The 21070-nt window shown below is 37.9% G+C and overlaps 1 protein-coding gene across 4 annotated transcripts in view; it reads right to left on the bottom strand.

The window, feature by feature from the left end:
- Positions 1–21070, bottom strand: part of ATP9B (ATPase phospholipid transporting 9B (putative)) — a 163819-nt gene that overhangs the window by 137990 nt on the left and 4759 nt on the right. For 2 of the 4 annotated variants that reach the window (XM_054057837.1, XM_054057836.1), the window contains exons 2-3: positions 8958–9131; positions 1794–1944 (exon numbers count right to left, since the gene is read on the bottom strand). In XM_054057837.1, the coding sequence (XP_053913812.1) occupies positions 1794–1944; positions 8958–9131 (325 nt within the window). Of the gene's footprint in view, positions 1–1793; positions 1945–8957; positions 9132–10128; positions 10148–10488; positions 10703–21070 lie in introns of those variants that run through there. The other 2 variants (XM_054057839.1, XM_054057840.1) reach the window with 2 other exon arrangements.

The following is a 21070-nucleotide window of genomic DNA, read 5'->3' as shown; positions in this document are numbered from 1 at the left end:
ATTACCAACTGTAACATTAAAAATGTTACAACTCTAAACAGAAGACAAAACTCCACTAGATGAAAATTTCAACCAGAGTAAATCACTGGAGTTAGTATTTATGACATAGTAACATTTATGGGTTTGGAACGAATAAAACTATGTTCTCTACAAACCACTTCTAGGGGAACAGCATAAAAAAACCCCAGACAGCTGCACAGTATTTCTAATCAATGAGAAGTGTTAATTTAAGTCTAAAATTAAAATTAGAAACATTTTGTTTTGACCAGCTGTTGGGATCTATGTTTAGGATCTCCCTTTATTCTGAAGTTACAACTGAATTTCCAAATACTACCACCAAAACAAAAATCTGCTTCTGCCTATAATGTAAAAAAACCAAGATTTTCAAAAGATCAAAAAAGAACAAACATTCTCTCTCTCAAATGATAATTGCCAGTTACAGCTGATCCCTATAGGAAACACGAATCCAGTTTAGAATCTGCAGTCTACACTGCAGATTTCTCTTCTCATCACAATAATCAATGGCTTACTATATGCTTAATGAATTTTGTGACCTTTAGGAATGCATGTAGCTTAATCAATTTTAGTGTATTTAATAATTTAAACTTTGGAAGAAAACATTTACTTTGTTCAACAGAGATGAGAATATTTTATTTGCCTGTGGTGACATTTTTTCTTTAACAAGAGACCACTCTTTACTACAAAGCCATTAATTGTTTTAATAAATAACTATATTAGAAATCACCTGCTATTCATTGGACCAAAGAGGACAGAAAAACAGAATCAATTACAAACTAGCATGATCAAAAACTTAAGATAAAGCATGTCCGTGTTCAAATGTAGAAGAAATGCAATTTTTGCAACAGGACACAGGACTCCCGAGTGGTATTAGTAAAAGTGTATTAGTAACATTTATAATACCACGGCAGCATACATTTTTAGCCTTTAACTACAGAAGCTTCAGAAGCTGTCATCTCTATTGCTATACTTCATTAAAACAAGAATTGTTTTTCCTAATCCATACTTTCAAAACTGTAATGTTTCTTGTCTTCATATACACTCTGAACACTATAGATAAAAAAATGAAAATATGATGCAATATGGCTTCTTAGAAAAAAACAGTGACAAAAACCCCTTCCATTCCACAACAAAAGTACTGTCTGAAGAACTATGTTCCAAGCCAAAAAGATATTACTATTTTTAAAATTGCAATAAGAAATACAAATCCTAAAGTACTAGTTTACTAAACTAGTTCTTAGTTGTTATCATATAAATTGAAGAGGTGGCTTCTTTTTGTTCTTAAGGAGTTGCCCGTTTAAGAATACATTACTTATTATGCTTTACAACGGCAACGAGTATGAGAAAATATCTATGGGACAAAACATTTCAACGGTAATATATTAACTAAATATTTTCAACTATTTATTTCTCAGTTGAAGTCAATGCTTTGTAGTATTTTCACAACCAACTGAGTAGAAGTTCTTCTGTTTTAAAAAGAGGATTACAAATTTCTAATGATGAATAGAAAAGTACAAGGAAACTCATCTCAAATTTCTTAAGCTTCACTGAATTCCAACCACTCAATCATACTGCGCTCCTTTAGTAAAAATCCCTTTGAAAACAAAAAGAATTTAGAAAAAATGCAGCCTTGATCTCGACTACCAATTTTAATGGAAAACATTGAAATTAATTCAGAAGAAGAATCGAGGCAAATAAATCTTTTTGCAGAATCATCAAAAACCACTGCAGAACACATAGTCAGCCTAACACCAAAAAATAGTTAGCAATCTTACCCCAGGTATAAAGGTAAAGATGTTGTATTTTTGATTTTTTATGGCATTTTTGGGGTATTTTTCTTCACACTTCTCAGGACACCCAAGCCACACTGTGCGAGCCTTCAGCTCTTTCTTTCTTCGGCAAATATTTATGAGCCAATCAGAACAACTGAAAAGAAAAACAATCATTTACTTTAAGACTAAAAATTTGCTGCATTTGATTACTGTTTCCAAACCTGAAAACCTGAAGGCAAATACCTGAGAAAAACAGGCTTAAAAATTTTTGCGACATCTAAGTAAGCAAGCATGTTGACTTGTAGTATTTAGGGCAACTACACAGTATTCAACTCATTCAGACATATACATATATAAATACTTGCACGTTCTTTACAGGAAATCCTAACAAAACAATGACAAGTTTCACTGCATCTTACTCTGACACAGGTTCAAAGAACTCTAGTTAACACAAGTCTGTATTCGCAGTGACTAAATTCCCTCACCGTCAAATAATATAACTCATCCATCATACATTACAGTCCTTTCAGTAATCTCTTTATCATGTATTACTGATATTCAAGTTATGCTAATGACTGAGAAGGAAATAAGGCTTCTGTGAGATACAGTTAGAAAAAATTCAACAGCTTTGTATGAATTACCACGTAATTTGTAAATTTTAGTTTCCTGCATCAGACTGCCCATAGATGGCATAGCAGGGAACCACATCCAATGCCACAATGTCAAATGTCTTCAAGGAAAAGAAAAGAAAAACACCAATGTAAATGCAGATCACACAACCATCTGCAACGGTGAACTTCAATTCACAAGACAAAGGAAAAGCATCCTTACCTAACCAGCATAAAAATCTACTGACCAGGGTTTAAACTATAAGCAAGGAGTGACAGGAGGAGATCACAATGTAGGAAGAACAAAAGGCTGGCAAATGGAATGATGCCAGATGCTCAGCAGACTATTTACTAACAACTGTAAAACAGGAAACAAACATGGATGCCACTCAACTCGCACAATGTAATCCAGCCGAAGGCTTGCTAGGACTATCCACAGGGGCAGATTATCAATGCAGATGAATATAGATGGTTTTGAAAGAACTGCTAGTGTGAAAAGAAAAGTTGGTTTGCGATAGGCTGTATATACTTGTTTTACAATCTGGTATGTTAAAGGAGAATTTCTCTGCATCTTTTTAATACTGGAGGGGAGCACCTTAATTACGTTGGGAGCCCGTTTTAGGCAAGAGAATGAGGAAGACTGAGCAGACAGGCCTTCCATGAACACTTACAGCAGCCAAAGCACAGACCAAGATAGTCACAGTTGATTTTAGCTATGTCAGCAGGTGAAGCTGAAGGTGAAGGAAAGTGACACATTTTCTGGTATGGTTTTTGAGTATACTGACAATATTTTTGATAAAAAAAAAAGTAACCATTTGGAAGCTCTTATGAATTGCATTCAAATAACCAGAAAGGATTTTGCTGAGAAGAGCAGGGGCAAATGACAATCCAGACAACTCCACATTGTTTCCTGGGTAAATCCTGCATAGTCAGTCTATTTGTATGTATTTGTACACATCTGAAAGAAAACAGAAAGTCATAAACCACACTAACCTGTCAAGAGCAACCTCTAAAATGGAATTAATCTCTATATAAGAACCAGATGCACTACTGCTGGAGAGCATGTGTCCTCTCTTGACACCTGGGGCCTTAAGCACCATGTTCTAGTGAAAGGTGCCCCCTGCCCATGGCTGTGGAAGTGGGAGAAGACAATCTTTAAAGGTCCCTTCCAACCCAAATCATTCTATGATTCAGTCTCTAATAAAACCTAGATCTCAAGATGATTCTCATATGGGAAGTAAGGAACATATTCTTGGAATTGACCCAGTTGAAAAAAAATCATAATTGCAGCGCAGTTTGTTATAAAGCCAACGTAATTTCAGTGAAGTTCTGCAAAGCTTTATCTTACTGGGTAATTGACTATTGAATATTTCATTTTTCAGACAACAAAAAGGTAGAAGAGACAGGAGTGCATGCAACGAGTAGATCAGAGTTCAAAGTATCTTGACAGATTTTAAAAAAACACCTGGAAGAGACTGAATGCAGGCAAGAGCACAACGTCATAAGTTTACACAGAAATAATCAACTATGCAAATAGAAAACTGGAAAAGAGTTAGTAGGTGGCTGCTCAGAAGAGAAGGACTCTCAGTTACTGCATGAGAACGATATACATATGCAAAAAAAGGCATACGACTGGTCAGTGTGGACAGACATACTGCTAGCAAGTCATGAATGCATTCCTTTTTCTCAATCCAGTGCTAGCAAGGCCTCAGTCAGTTTACAGTACCATTCTGAATACCAAATTTCAACAAACAGGCCTGTTGGGAAAACAAAGATCACACACAAGAACAACAAAACAATTACAGGTCTAGAAAGTAGGGCAGGCTCATTTACTAGATACATAGGAAGGCTGAAAAGACAGAGTGTGAACCTAATATGGTTTCAAGCATGTAAGAAACAGCTTCAAAGAGGGCACAGACACTGAGTAAATGCTTCTAATGACTAGAGTGGAAACAGTCATTTTGGGAGGCTGGAGTTGCTACCACTGAAGGTCCCTGAGATGTGGTTAAATCAGACATAAGTGATAGGTGTAATCATCCTGTACAGACAAGGAATCGACTGGATGATGATTCCAGTTGGTGCCAGCTTTGAATAAAACTGCTCATGGAATTAAAGCTTTGAATGTGTAAATTTTCAGGGCAGGGAGGCAGAGAGGACAATGCAAATGAAAGAGACAGCTTAGCTGCACAGGAAGAAGTGTCACAGCAAAAAAGTTCCTAGGAAAACACTTTTTTCCGGGGGGAAGTGAATAAGCATGACAGCTTCTCTCTACAAGCCTGTAGACAGAAATTTCCCAACAGCCTTTGAAATCTTGCACTGCTTATATCAGTTTTTGAATTTAAACTATAAACAGACTGAACATTTGACTAGGCGCAGTCTCTTTGGTAGAATAATTTCCTCAGACACTGAGGACTTTTCCAATGCTAAAATTAAACATTTGACTAAAGCAATGGAATTATACTGCCTTCCTTGCCACAGTTCCCCATTCTTGAAACTACTTTTTCCATTACAGAATGACTCTGAAGCTGAAAAAGATGCCATGACCATCACTTCAGCAATTGCCAAAAAGAACAGACACAAGAATGATGTTTGACTGGGAAACAACTGTGATACTTTTGACAAAAGGGACTTTACTGACACAGAGCTCACAACAATCGAGTTCTGAGATGATGGAAATATTACAGGTTATGCCCAAATCAGTATGGTAGTGGTTCAGATGAGTTTTACTACCTTAAAAGCAAAAATCAGTTCGATTCTGCCATTTACAGCCTTGGCAGTGATCACTGTTATATCACAGGAAAAATAAGAGGTGGACATGGTGGCCTCAGAAATCTTGATCAATTTACATTAATTCAGGTATTTAAGAACAACGAAGTCTACCCAAAATTTTTGAAACTCAGATTATCAACACCCAACAAATACTTAGTCTGTCTCAAATTAACATTCTGTAACACAGAAGCTACCTTTGTGCAAGGGTATGGACCCTCTCATGGGCTTTTTATACCCACTAAATTTGTATGAAGCAAATATTAGGGGATACATCAGAATAGCATTCTCAGAGCTTCAAATATCCTAAAAACATGATGTAAGATGAAGCATGACCAAAACACACTTTAGATTTTCCTGGAATCTTTAATGTAACATCACACCTTATGCTAAAGATTCAGCAATTAAAAATCACATTCCGGTTTATTGATTTATGCATTTATTTTAGATGTCCTTGCCTAGAAAATTCAACACAGGCACAGAAAGATTTTTTCCATAACGTAGCTATAAGCCATGTTGTCTATATCAATACAACAGATTTGTATATATGAGGAAATTAACTATCGATAAAAGAACTTTGAAGTATGTTATTAAATGGCTTTTTACCAACCTGCTTCCTAATGTACCTTTTTTTATTTGAAGTAAGAATATCTACAGTCTTCATATTAGTAACTGATGCCATATTAAAAAATAGACTAATTGTTAAATAAGAACCCTTAAGTTTTTCATAAGTGGAACGTATGTCTCCAAGTCAGAAGCTAAAGTAAAAGTCTGAACTGACTCCATGGCTCTAATAATAAAGAGCTTTTTTATTTTCTCTTTTCATTACTTTTATCCTACAAGCTTAACTGCCGGTATCTTTCACAAAACAGCATTTTCATCAGAATGGAAAGATAATATAAAAGCTCTATATTGTCTGCAAGGGTCAGCTTTTCCTTATTAGGTTTTAAGTAGCAGAAACTAGTTCTGCAGAGAAAACATACTGTAATTATTGTACTCAACAGGTAGCTTCAGTAATCAGGCCAAAAGCAACACAGTGGTCATGTCATTCTTAAAAGATCAGCATTTTCCCATGCTTCTGCATAACAAATGCGTTACAGATTAATTGAAAGCGTACAGGCCATCTTAGAGCCCAAATTAATCCGAGCATTTGATATCCCCTTCACTTCATATGGAAATGTCACTCAATGGCACCATTTTCATAGGGACAAAGTGTTTTTTGATAACAAGTGGAATGTAAATCTCATGAGAAAGAAATCAATCCAGCCCAAAGAACCCCAGAGTATTGATCTATGTGCATTATAATTTCACAAGCTTGAGGAGAATTTGTAAGTTAAAGGGAAAATGATTACAGCCACAAAACAGCTGCTATATCACAAAGTTTTCTATTAACTGTGCTATGAAAGCAAGAAATAAGCAGTTTCTGAAGTTAAAAGTTATCGGTTGAATTAAGTCTTCAGTTTGTTCAAAATCAAAGACAACATTTGATTTAATTATGATTTTTTCTTGCACACGTAAAACTGTTTGAAGAGCTATAGATTTGCAAATAAAGTTCATGCCATTCAGTTCCGATCAAAAGTTTATTGTCTAAACAGAACTTAAACACTGAATAAAGGACTTTTACAAAATTAATTTTAATGTACAGTGAACTTTGTCAAACCTTCCATATTCGCTCCTGCCAAAAGGGTGAAACTTTGTTGAACTGCAACAGATTGTGATGCAGCAACAAATATCTACAGAATATAAAATTCCAAAGCTGCAAAGTAAGGGACAGAAAACTCCCTTTCACAAAAATTAGATTAATCCTAACAATGCAGACAAAAAAACCTAGTGGTTACGGGGCGGGGGCATTGTTTGTTTGCAATAAGTAAAGTGGTTTTGAACACAAACATAAGACTTTCACCCAAAAGAAATCAGGGGCCCCTGACTCAGCTCCAGAAAAATGCCTAGGTTTTTATTGTGTTCATCTTTCTGTCACAGCTTTAAACTAAATTGTATGTTTTTCAAAGCACAAAAGGATACTCTGGATGCTGATGTTGAGATTTCAATCTTACTCAGTCTCAGGTATGAGATACAAATTTCCATTAAAAACAGGGTGAAATTTTAAATTCTGCTCAACTGAATAAGTTTCAGACTGCTACGCTGTATCCAATCTCACATTACACTTAAAAGAATGCAGTGCACCTTCTGGAAATAAGTTTCAGTTTGCATAACGTGTGTAATCCACCATCACAACACATGAAAACTGTTTTCTCACATGTTCCTCACCATTTCAATCCTGAAAGCATCAATGCCCAGTTCTAACCCAAACTGATCCTTTACACCACATTAAACCAGTGTAACTGATTCTATTCCACAGAGCAAGTATGTGGAAGTATGACAACGCATGTATGACAATACAGGTTTCTTGTATGATCTTCTGCATGATCCAAGGCAACTCTATGAACTGCATTGGCATTTCCAAACCTCTAGTATTCTGTGGGCAGTTCGGCAAAACTCAGTTTTATTACAATGAGAAACCGTCAAAAAGGATGACTTAACACTGACTGCACATCTCTGATTTTAGTCAATAAGAAAGCCTCAACGGTGCTCTCAGCCCAGAAGAAACTTCCCTATTCCCACAGCGGGTATTTATATACTCACTAGGAAGTGCTCACCCAAGCCTACGTTTTTATCCAACCTGAGTGGACCAGTAGATAAACTACCGCATTTACCCTCCTTCCAGCTCATCTTCCCCATCCCTTGTAGATGCCTGCACCTTTCCTGTGACAGTATCCTTTGCCTGCTAATATCATACTGAAATTTCAAGCTTCTACCAGAATCTGGTTGTTGCCTTCCCTTTTTTAGTTTATAATAGAGATTTTATTTTTTCCATGAACATTTAAAATTATCTGCCATGAAGATCTGTTACAGAAAACATCACTGTGATTAAAATGCCTCTAGGTATAAATACAAGACTGAATGGACTCTTCATTGTATTCAAATTCAATTGAGAAAATCAGCAAAGCAGAAGTCACACTCCTCTGAGGCACCTTTTTTAGTGAGGGCTTTTCTTTTATGCATCTATATTATACTTCCCAAACACTTTACTTGACTGATTCTCAGATTTTATCACTCAAGATCACCCTCCCACGGCTCTTAATCATCCCATGAGCAATTTCTATATTTAGAAATTTGCTAGCAATTCACGAGGAAGCTTCTGTTCCAAGGCAACTACATACAGTAAGTTTGGCACAAAAAGTTTCTAGGTAAGAAAGAAATTACAAGAGCTGATTCCAGCTGTAACTCACTCCAAAGTCACCAGTTACCTGTATTCTTTAACCTTTAAAGTTGAAGTGTTAACTAATGATTACTTAATGAATTTGCTTTCTCTTTTCAGCAACATCAAAAAAATTTATATATTGTCACCTTAACACATTAATGCAAAAGAAAAGCAAAAGAAAGTTTTAACCCCTCTACTCCAATGCAGTTTTCAGCAGAAGTAAGGACCAGGCTTACACGACATATGATGGACCTCAGAGTAGTAGAAGTTTACTAAGTGATGTCTCTTAAAAGCCTTTCTTTTTCTTGCAAGTCAGCAAAGCGGGTAGGAGAAATACACAGCATTAGCTCTTCAGAACTTTTTACTAATGGCTAGTAACGTCCTAGTAGGCAAAATACAGGCAAAGAAATCAAAAAGTGCATGATAAGCAAATTATTGTGTTCCCATTCTCTGTACATATCACAAAATATATAGTTACTATTTACTTAATTAATTTAATAGTTTACTAAAAAGTACCGGCATGCAACAAACCTAGTGCAAACGAACTTCCAGCCACCACAGATAAACCATTCTAAGCCTCTTCTTCTCTGAGAAATTCTGGCTCTTGGTAGAGTATGGTAATCACTCTCATCATTTTCAAAGCCTTCTTCAGACATCATTAGTGGCATTTCATCCAAATGAGAGGACTCATCTTCCACTTGGTACCTGGTAAATTAAATAAAAACACTAAATTAATAGCCAATACATCACTTTTCATTAGTAGGAATCTCCTAAAGTAACAAGTTCATTTTTGCCACATGGAGTTTTGTTAGACAAATATATTCATCTAAGCATCTCATGTATATTTGTGCTAATATATCAACAAAAAAATTGTAATTCAAGTTAAAAAACATGTAATACAGCAAAAAAAACCTGCAATCAACCATTGTCAATGATAGTATAAATCACTCTAGGAAATGCTAATTTCTTATAATTTGTACATAAATAGCTGCAACTTCATACTTTTCAAAGGATTCCTTGTAAGATTTTGTCAAACAGAATTTACTTGGCAAAGTTTATAGTAGATGCAAATGACTGAGTTTTCATAGATGTATAGATTTAATTTCCACTGAGCTTCTTTGACTTTCCTGACGTCTATTTCTGTGTGCACAGACCTCTATTTGAGTCATGCTTTATACACAACTCATGAGTACATTAATTTACTAGAACATGATAGTTATTTCAATAATTCAACACCAAAACATTCAAAGTGAGTTAAAACAGGTTTGCCTGTGGGACCTATGGTAACAACACTAAGCTAACAATGGTCCTGTCCTCTCCAGAATCTAACCTCTGCTTCAATTTTACATTTCTGGAATACTTTTTATGTAGAGAGAAAACAAGGGAATATTTGATAAGAAAATACTCCTAAGTGCATGTAAATTAAAAAATTTATTCAGTTCACATGAAGATGACTGAAAGAAACTGCACTATTAGTCAGGCTTCTTTTACAGAGCATTGAAAGGACTAACAAGGATACTAATTAGTAGAAATTTTTTAAAGGAGTTAAGCATTATAGTCACAGAAACTTAGAATCCCCAGGTTGGAAAAGACTTTTGAGATCATAAAGTTCAACCATACCCATCCACTACTACATCATACCCCTAAGCACTTTGTCTACCAGCTTTTAAACACCTCCAGGAATGGTGACTCAATCATCTACCTGGGCAGACTCTGTCAGTGCTCCAGAACCCTTTCTGTGAACAGTTTTTCCTAATGTCCAATCCAAACTTCCCCTGGTGCAGCTTGAGGCCACTTCCTCTTGTCTTATCACCTGCGCAAAGAGACCAACACTTGCCTCCCTACAAACTCCTTTCAGGTAGTTGTAGACAGTGATAAGGTCTCCCCTCAGCCTCTTTTCTAGGCTAAGCAACCCCAGTTCCCTCAGCTACTCCTTGTAAGACTTGTTCTCCAGCCCCTTCACCAGCTTTGTTGCCCATCTCTGGACACGCTCCAGCACCTCAACATCTTCCTTGTAGTGAGGGGCCCAGAACTGAACACAGGATTCGATGTGCAGTCTCACCAGTGCTGAGTACACGGGCAGAATCACGTCCCTGTTCCTGCTGGTCACGCTGTTTCTGGTACAAGCCAAGACGCTGCTGGCCTTCTTGGCCACTGCTGGCTCATGTTCAGTCGGCTGTCAACCAACACCTCCAGGTCCTTCTCTGCCAGGCAGCTTTCCAGCCACTCTTCCCCAAGCCTGCAGCGCTTCATGGGGTTGTTGTACCCCAAGTGCAGGATCAAGCCAAGCAAAGATCATCTACTTGTATGCAATAACACACATAATAATAACCCTAATCAATAAAAATGCACAATACAGAAGATAAAATGGTCAGAAAACACTCAACAAAATACCTGAAAAATGTATCCAACTGAAAACAAAAGGAAAGCCTTTTAAATACGTTTAAAAATATTACTTGTAACTATTGATAATGGCAGCTAAGCAGTCTTTAAATAGGAACAGGTGATGAAAAAATATCTGACCAGAATAAATCAAAAGATATTCTGCATATATATTTTCAACGTTTTCCAGCAGTAATTACAGAAAAACAAAAAATCCATTCCCTTTACTTGTGAGAGCAGCTGGAGCGTGAGGAGCTCTGCCTGGGAATGGATGAGGAGCTTCTGCAGTAGGATTAAAGAGAGGACAGGAAAGGTGACATTATAATAGGTATAGACCACTTGAACAGGAAGAACAAGCAGATAAGGCCCTTTACACAGAGACAGGAGCAGTCTCAGATTTGTAGGCCCCGGTCTTCCATGGAGGCTTTCCATCACCCTGACATCTGCTGGAGGGACAACACAAAATGACATAAGCAATCCTGAAGGGTCCTGCGCTGCTCTGACAACAACTTCCTGCTCCAAGTAATTAAAGGAGCCAATAAGGAGAGGTGCTCTACTAGGTCTCATACTCTCCAAGCAAGGAGGGGCTTACTGGGGATGTTAAGGTCAAACAAAGTCTTAGGCTAGTGACTATGAGATGGTGGAGTTCAGGATCCTGAAGGCAGGGAGGAGGGTGGCAAGCAAGCTCACAACCCTGGACTTCAGAAGAACAATTTGGCCTTTTCAAGAACTTCTTGGAAGAGCCCCATGGAATAATGCCTTGGAAGGAAGAGGGCCCCCAAAAAAAGCTGCTTAGTATTCAACGATCAGCTCCTCTTAGCTCAAGAGATTTCCATCCCAATGAATAAGAAGTCAGGCAGAAACGCTAGGAGGCCTGACTGGATGAACAAGGAGATCCTGTCCGAACTCAGACACAGAAAGCAAGCACACAGAGGGTAAAATTATGGACAGGTAACCTAGGAGGAACACAAAAACACTATCCAAGTATCCAGCAACAAAGTTCAGAAAGCTACAGCCCAAAAGGAATTTAATCTGGCCAGGGATGTCAAAGAAAAGAAAACTGTAAGGATTGGGGACAATGTAGTCTCATTGCTGAATGAGACAGGGGACCTGATTACACAGGACATAGAAAAGGCTGAGGTATTGAATGCTTTCTTTGCCTCAGTTTTTACTAACAAGACTGGCCTTTAGGAGTCCTAGATCTTAGAGAGCAGGACGAAAGGCTAGTATAAGAAAGAAATACCCCTGGTGGAAGAGGATGAGGTCAGGAAACACTTAAGCAAATGGACATACATAAGCCTATGGGCCCCAAGCAGAAGCACACACGAGCGCTGAGGGAACTGGCAGATGTCACTGTGGAACCACTTGGCTGAACAGGCAGGCCCAGAGGGTGGTTATCAGTGATGCAGTCTAGTGGGAAGCCAGTGTAGCCCAGGAGTCCATACTGGGTCCAATCCTGTTCAACATCTTTGTTAGTAATTTGGATGATGGGGTAGAGAGCACCCTCAGTAAGTCTGCAGCTCACATCAAACTGGAAGGAGTGTCTGACAGGCCAGATGGATGTGCTGCCATCCAGTGCAAAACTGATAGGCTGGAAAAAAGGGTTGATAGGAACCTCTGGAAGCTCAGTAGGATAAGTGCAAAGTCCTGCACCTGGCAAGGAGCAAACCCCCACACCAGTACATGCTGGGGGGCACCCAGCTGGAAAGCAGCTTGGCAGAAAAGGACTTGGTGGGCACCAGGTTGAACATAAGCCAGTAATGTGCCTTTGCCACACAGAAAGCTACTGGTATTCTGGGCTGTCTTAGGCAAAGTATTACCATCAGATCAAGGGAGGAGATCCTTCTCCTCTGCTCAGCACCGGTGAGGCCACACACTAGACTCTTGCGTCCAGTTGTAGGCTCTTCAGTAGAGGAGAGACATGGTCATACTGTAGAGACTCCAATGAAGGGCCACGAAATCGACTAAGGGACTGAAATATCTTTCCTATGAGGAAAAGCTAACAGAACTGGGACTGGAGAAGACATTATCAATATCTATAAATACCTGAAGGCTGGTTGCAAAGAGAACTGAGCCAAGCTCTCTTCAGTGGTGCCCAGCAACAAGAGGCAAAGGGCACAAACAGAAACACAGGAGGTACCATCTGAGCATCAGGAAACACAATTCTAATATGAGGATAACTGAGCACTGGCAAGGATTGTCCAGGGAGGTTGTGGCATCTCCAGCCTTGGAGATGTTTAAAAGCAGTCTGAACATGATTCTAGGCAACCAGCTCTAGGCAGCCCTGCTTGAGAAGGGGGGGGGGGGGGGGGGGGGGGGGGGGGGGGGGGGGGATTCTCCTGACATAGAACAGCACCCTGAACAGTATTCAGTACAAAATCTTGACAGATAAACCCAATACTTAAAAAGAAAGTAACATTACAAACACTAAGTATAAGAAAGTGCCATCACTGGATTTGCATTGTCTTATCTTACTCTTCTGGTCTGCAGGCAATGCCCCAATTTCTGTGACTCCTTTGAATCACTTGGTATGGAGCATCACTAAGAGATGTTAACAATGTGTTCAGACCAGATTAGAAAATAATGCATGACTAGGAATAATAATAAACACACACATCCCACCATCTCTGGCTGCAAGTCAACGGAGAATTGGAACCTTAAGCATGTTCTTACGAAGAAAAATTTTTACTTATTTCAAATGATGCAAAGGCACAACCACACTGCAGAAAACACAACAGAAGTTTTAAACTAAAACCCGCATAAATTTCTTTAAAGTTACAAGTTCCCACAAAGTCAGTTATGTGAAAACATGGCATAGAAAATGCTGTGAGAGTAATTACCACCGGTACCCACTTCAAGAAAATAAAGTTTAAAACAAAAATGAAGTTTAAAACAATCATGAAAAACATCTTCACAAACAACATTGTTTGCAAAAAGCTGCATCTGGTGTTCAGTTTAATATGGCAATCTGGCAATACGTTTTTCCATTCCCATTACTATCAACATCATTAAGAAAAAACACTATACAGAAAATTCTCTTCACAAAACAGAGCAGTTACTACAGGTTAACATATATATTATGCTAAATTATACGGATTACTTTCAGGCTACACTAATTTTAACACTAGACAATAAAACCACTGCTTAGGAAATCTTAAGACATTATTTTATGCTAAGACTTCCAGTAAGACAGGCCTGTATTTAAACAAATTCACGTTCAATGCTTCTATAATCATTCCTGGTTAAATTTGCAAATTAGATTATGACAGTTTTAATACTGAGCTTTCTGCTGCACTGTGTTTTGCTTTTAGACATCCAAACAATTAATAATGTAATTGTAACATTACCCACTGAAATCACAATCTGCTAGCTGTACTCAAGCGTACAGCAAAATGCTGCAAATTAACAGATTCCTTTTACTTCTGTACAAAGTTAACAAGTATCCAATTCAGAACATAATACCCTTTCTATATAAAGGTAACACAGCAAACATGGTTAAAAGTCGCTCCTGAAGGAACATGCTAATGCAAGAGTACTATGGGAAAGAGACGTGGCTAGAGAAACACTCACAGACATGCATAATACTTAAATCTACTCGTGTAAATGTGGTAATATTTGCAGAGTGTGTCTATGTCCTAATCATAATTACTTTACCTTTCTTTTCCTCATTACATAATAAACAAAAATTATTTTCACAATCGGCATCTAGGTTTCACTTCTAACTAATGAGCTTCACCAAACAGTGATGATAATGAGCATCACCACCACGTTTAGTAATCCTGACTTCAAAATGCAGCCTCTAAACTAGCAAGCAATTTATTCTGTTTCAAAAGCAATTTTGCTATTGTGTTGGAAATTTGTACGTCAGTATTTAAAAACAATAAGATAATGAATAATGGATTTTTCATAACTACGATGAGGACAAAAATCTTTGTGTCTTTGTTACCTTCTATTTTTCTGCACTAAACTGCTTGAAGTGCTGATTTTCCTTGAGTGACAAATCAATTAAGTATAATCCTAGAAACTTTTATTAAAATAGGAAAGCACTGAAAGCAACATGAATAAAGAAGCCATAGCGAAGACATCAAAACTCTCAGCATGAGTGCTACTAAATCAGGCATGAAGACAACTATCTTGACAAAAATATGGTTTCCTAAGGAAAAAAGATCATTAATATTAAACAACTTTCAACAAAACCTGACTACTCCTAGGAATATCACTTAACAGATTTAAGTGAAAGGAAATCATGTACAATAAATACTTCTACATGAAATTTTGATATAAACATCTGCTGTGAAAATGATGCCTCAAGTCACCTGTATCTACATCACTCCACTTTAATGGCTGTTTGCCAGAACAGTTATGGCTGCAGCGTTCCATGGGTGCCACAACTGGCAATGGAAACCATTTTAATTCATTTAAATCTGATCTGGCTATCTGTTTCGATCCGCAATTACTTCTGTATTTTCTGCCAGCTTTTCATTGTTCTGAAAGAGCGATGCTCAAGGGTGCAGCAGGATGGTACAAGGGACAAAGTAATCATGGCAGCATATTTTTCTGGTTTTACTCTCTTTACAAATGCAGAAGCAGTGTCTATGGTGGATTTTTCTACCTGCCTGCTTAAAAGACCCAGGTCAGGTATAAGTACTGTGTAAGATAATAAATACAGTTTCCTTGTCACCCATCACTTGTACTATGTACCATAATTCACAAGAAGGAAGAACCTGGTGTCTTACAGCAGTATTTCTCAAACCGAGGGAGGGACGAAGGGAAAAGGAACACATGGCCACAAGCGTACACAGGAACTGGATGTAGGGGATGGCTGTTGGATGCAGAGTAGCATGTAAGACAGACAGCAAAGGGAAAAGTTTCAGCCGAGCATCTGAGTAGAAAAGTTGAGAAAGGCCAATTGTTGGCACTTGAGCTATCACTGCTTGCCACTACAATGACTGTTTTATCCTACCAAGCATGGCGATTTGGCTCAGTGGCTTCTGCCAGCCACAAGAATCCCTGTTTCGGATCATGGGTGGAGGAAAGGCTAAAGCATTACACAGCACAATATTTCAGCCGTATCCTGCTCTATGTCCAGTAATTCCCCCAAGGGCTAACCTAGCTGAACACATTCCCAGTCTGAGGATAAAGAAGGAGACCACCAAACTGTAGAGATGCTGCATGAGTAATAATGAAAAAAGGTATAGGCATATTTATATAAAGAGCAAGAACTGTTTCTTAAAGACATACCACCAAAGCAGCATCTGCTGTAGACTGCCTGTATCACTGGCATAGTTGTTCATATTCTACCCTGTGACAAAGAAAAAAATCCCAGGAAACTGCACAGCAGCAGGAAAATTCTTTTAAGAAAAGTACATTCATCCATAACCATGCTTATAAGTATACAATGTATTTTCATATAACTACTCATATTATTTAAATACTCAGTGTCTCCATAAAACAGATTGCTTTGTTAGAAGCTACCCCAGAAAAATCAAACTATAAATACTTGTTTTTCTCAAGTATTCTTCTGCATTTGTAAAGACTGGAAGTTACTTTTTTCCTCTAATGTGAAACACCCCTATGCTTTACACAGCAGTAAATTCAGTTAACTACAGAGCAATTATGATGTTCCTAGATTACAAGAGAAGTAGGAAATGGAAAAACCTTCTACAGGTAAGCACATGAAACTTAAAAAACTTCCTTTACCTCCTTCCTCAAAAACAAAGGAAAGCTATTTCAAAAGTTTTTAGAACTGATTAGAGCTTACCACTACTTGACCCTGTCCAGCTGTAGTTGTACTTCTAATGCAAGTGCACTCCTAATCAGTCTTACTTGTGAAGTCCCTGAATCCAAAGTCCTGGTCTAAAACAATACATACACACACACACAAAATAATCGTATTACAGATTTATATGCACCATCAGCGACAGGTGTATCAAAGATCTCTACATGGAAGATGAAACTAACTACAGTTTTCCAACAGTTATAACAAAAAGAAAACATCACACATCTGGACAGCTTTTAAGAAAGCTAAAGATTTGTAGAGATGAGCACTTACATGCTGTTTCAATAGTTAATTCTGCTTTGGTGTCCTTGAACAGCAGGATCATTAAAAACCTATTACAGCACTCCTATTGTGCTGCATGCTTATCCATTGGACAAGAAAACAGAACAAAAAAAATACTTCTGGTATATGCAGGCAAGTTTATTAATGAATGCGTTGCTGTGATGAATATTTACTGCAATAAGACCAAACAAAGTTTCTCTCAGGTCGCACCCAGCCTTTTACAAATGATGCAGAGAGATATTCTGGAAAAACACAAGGAGGCATTTTTCAATCAACCACCACAATTTAAAAAAAAAAAAAAAATCCCCCAAAAAACTACTACCTAATAAAAACCAACCCCTCAACTGCCCCTAAAAAAAACAAAAATCACAAAATGAGCAAAACACTCCTAACCCCTGCCAAAAAAAAACCCCACAACCTGGCCTCTTCTGCCATGAAGAACTAAGGGGAAAATCCTTACATTTGTTGAGATAAAGATCTAAAACCAGAAAACATAGTACCAAGGCAGCTCACTTTCAACAATAGCTTATCAAGAATTGCTTGAGTCACAGATACTAAAACTGCAGGCTATTTGCCTTCCCTCTTCTAGCTCACACCTTCTTACCAGAGCTGCACACAGATAAGGCAAATTCTGAAGATCGGCATAATGAAGCTTTCATAAAACAAGGCACCCTTCCTTATTTCTCTTTGCTTACCTCACAAAGCGCTATGCATATCCTAATATAAGATCTTTTTCAACCCATGACAAGATGGGTGTGTCTCTGTTTAAGAAATAAGTACCAAAAATACCTAAATACACAGCAGAACCTTAGGAAACACCATTTACATTCACAAGAACCCTGTTTTTAATTAGTAGGGTATGTCACTGATTACAACAATGGGACCATTTTATCACTGCCACTGGGTATTGTTATTGACATTTTAGCCCAATCAATTGTTTTCTCTCCCTCTTCTCAGCAACACAAATCCCTGTACAGATACAAACCACAGAGGCACAGCAATACCGGGCAAAAATAATAGCTTAAACATGAATAACCTCAGAAACACATTTACAAAGTTTCTTCTACTGCACACAACCACATGTTCTCATTGTTAAGACAGCATCATCTGCAACATTAATATAAAGTTCTCAAACATTTTTTTGCCTAATGATTAAGTGCTTCAGATCACAGTAAGTATTCTAAGAAAAATTATGCTAAAGATTATGATGGTGTATAAACCTGTCTTGGTGTGAAAGAGTAGTACTAGTATAGAAAAAAAAAATGAGAACTTTTTCCACATACTCAGTTCTAAGTAAGGTAAAGTCAAAGAACTACAGTTAATCAGAAAAATCACTTAAAGTTCCTTTGTCATCAAACTTTATATCTGCAGAAGAAGTATTACAAACTACTTCTCAGGTATGACACCGATGAAAGCATATGTAAAAATATTTTACAGCTGCTCTTGTGAGCAGATCTATCTGCATGTAATATGGTTACCTGCACCATTAAATCAAAGATTGCTCTGAAAAGTAAAAGCCATAGAAACCAAAAGAACAACACCACCGTCACACACTGTATCAAATCTCTGAAAACATTAAGATATGGCAAGGCTATTTTTCAAAAGTTATACATCAAACTACTCTGACCTTTGTCCTGGGCAAAAATCTCAAAATCTACACCTATCCTAAATCAGGTGCCAGCCCCAAAAAGCAGTACTAACCTATGAATGAAGTCTTAAGCAAACAAAGCAGCACACAGTCCAGGAATGTGAGTACAGGCATCAAACATGCACTGAGAAGAAACGAAAAAAATAAAAATCACTGCTAATTTCTTTTTCTAAAAACGAGTGGTGCTTCATAAACTGAGTATTGAAAATGTAGACCTGACCACTGTCAGACAAATACAACACCCCAAGTACTAAGGTGCCATGAAAACGACTCTGGCTGTTGACCTATCACTGGCGTAACAGCAGAGACAATTCTCCCAACTACAATTCTACAAAGATTTCTTTGCATTGCATTTGATTCTTTGCTAAAAGAAGATAGAGGTGTATTTGAATGGACATTTGAATATATCAGCATAATACACAGCCGTGTATTTTAATATGTTCTCATTTCCAATACGCATGCAGACATTTAGAAGCGGTACCCATTCCTGCAAAGCCCCACAACTGCTTAACTTCCAGGAGTTTCTGTGACCATATACTGAGTAAGGAGGTTGAATAGCATTAACAAAGCTATTTCTACAAAAAAGTAACATAAATATTTACAGTTTATGTTCCTGGACTAAACAGTTTGTTGCTTCTGGTCAAGCAACAGATGTTTGAAGAAGTTACTGTCACTGCAGCAGCAGTTTTAAAACATAAATGATCAAAAGTAAATTCAGTTCCATCTTCGGAATGCTTTATCACAGAAGCTATATTAAAATTCAAATTAATGTCAATGCTTCAGACGCATCCTTCATTTCCAAACCCATTTTCAGGATGAAATATGTAGAGCCATTCAGTTAAACAAATATGTGTGGGAGAAGAACAGATTAAAATGAAACCTGTAAAACTCTGCCCAAATAGCATAACAACTTTCGTTCTAAATATTCAGAAGTACCCAAGGAAAGAGATGCATAGGAACTAGCAACATTTCAGAAAAACTGAAAGAAATACCAAGTATGACTGCATACAACTCATGCAACAGGTAAACTCTACTGACATATGTCAATGTTTGTTTTCTTTAACAATTATTGACATTTTGCAAGGCTTTCCAGACCCACAGTTATGGCAAAATAAGTTATGAGCTTTCTGTAAACCCTATTCTACAATAGATGTTAGGTCCTATCAGGTCCAGGTCTTACATGCTCTCAACAAACGACACTTCAAGTTACTCAGGGAAGTTTTTATTCTTAATTATTACACTTAAAATATCTGGCAGATAATTTGCCACTGGAATATGAAGAATAACATCTGAGCTATGAAAATCACACTGTAGTTCAGAACTAGAACACATGCTCCTAACACACAACTGAAAGCAGGCACCAGGCATCACAAATATTTTAACAAAGCTCTCTTCAGATGTCAGAAATCAGAGAAATCACAGGATTACTATACATGCATCTAGTATTACCTGTTGACATTTGTACATGTCTATTTTTTGGTGGTTCACTGTGAAACCTAGCCAAACTCCTTGAGAAACCATAACCAGAAGAACTACAGGATTGCTGGTTTTCATTTAAGCAAAAATCTTTAGAAAACTAATATTAAATTAAATCATCTTACTTTCTATGCAATATGAAAATTTGTTTCATGTTTTTATGATCAGGGAAGCATGTGAACACTCACTGAGCTCTGAGTTTTGCAGACTCCCATTCCATTTTGCATGGAATAGTTTGTTTGCGTTTCTTCTAGCATACATACTTCACTAAAAACAAGCTATAATCCACCAGCTGTTAAGCAACAAGTACCCTGCGTTTACCTGGACAAAGGACATATAATTCTATTATGTTGGGGTTTTTTTTTTTTGGTGTTATTTTCTTCTTTGCTAATGACATAGAAGAAGAATTCAATAACAACAGTGTAGCCAGCAGCTTAACACAGAGTTGCTCTATTAGTGAGAAAGTAGAGACAAGCAACAGCAGCTGATCTGTTTCACCACTTGCCCTATTGCAACCACCTAACATAGTGTAGTCATAGAATCAAAGAATCACCAGGTTAGAAACGACCCACTGGATCATCGAGCCCAACCATTCCTAACACTCCCTTAAACCATGTCTCTAAGCACTTCATCGCCCCTTCCATAAACACCTCCAGGGAAGGTGACTCGACCACCTCCCTGGGCAGCCTGTTCCAGAGCTCGATGACTCTTTCCGTGAAGTTTTTCTGATATCCAGCCTGAACCCCCCCTGGCGGAGCTTCAGGCCATTCCGCCTTGTCCTGTCCTCTGTCACTTGGGAGAAGAGGCCAGCTCCCTCCTCTCCACAACCTCCTTTCAGGTAGTTGTAGAGAGCAATAAGGTCTCCCCTCAGCCTCCTCTTCTCCAGGCTAAACAAGTCCAGCCGCTCCTCGTAAGACTTGTTCTCCAGCCCCCTCACCAGCTTCGTTGCACTTCTCTGGACATTCCTCTGATCATTCCTAAGTATGCCATTGTCACCCACACCACGAATAATCACGCAAGCGAATTCCTTCCAGTGAGTGAGTGCTTTTCATTACATCACCTTTGTGAATACCTAGA

Source organism: Cuculus canorus, chromosome 2 (assembly GCF_017976375.1).
Source record: "Cuculus canorus isolate bCucCan1 chromosome 2, bCucCan1.pri, whole genome shotgun sequence".
Classification (NCBI taxonomy): Eukaryota; Metazoa; Chordata; class Aves; order Cuculiformes; family Cuculidae; genus Cuculus; species Cuculus canorus.
Note: the sequence above shows the minus strand (reverse complement) of the source record. Positions and strands in the feature narration are given on the sequence as shown.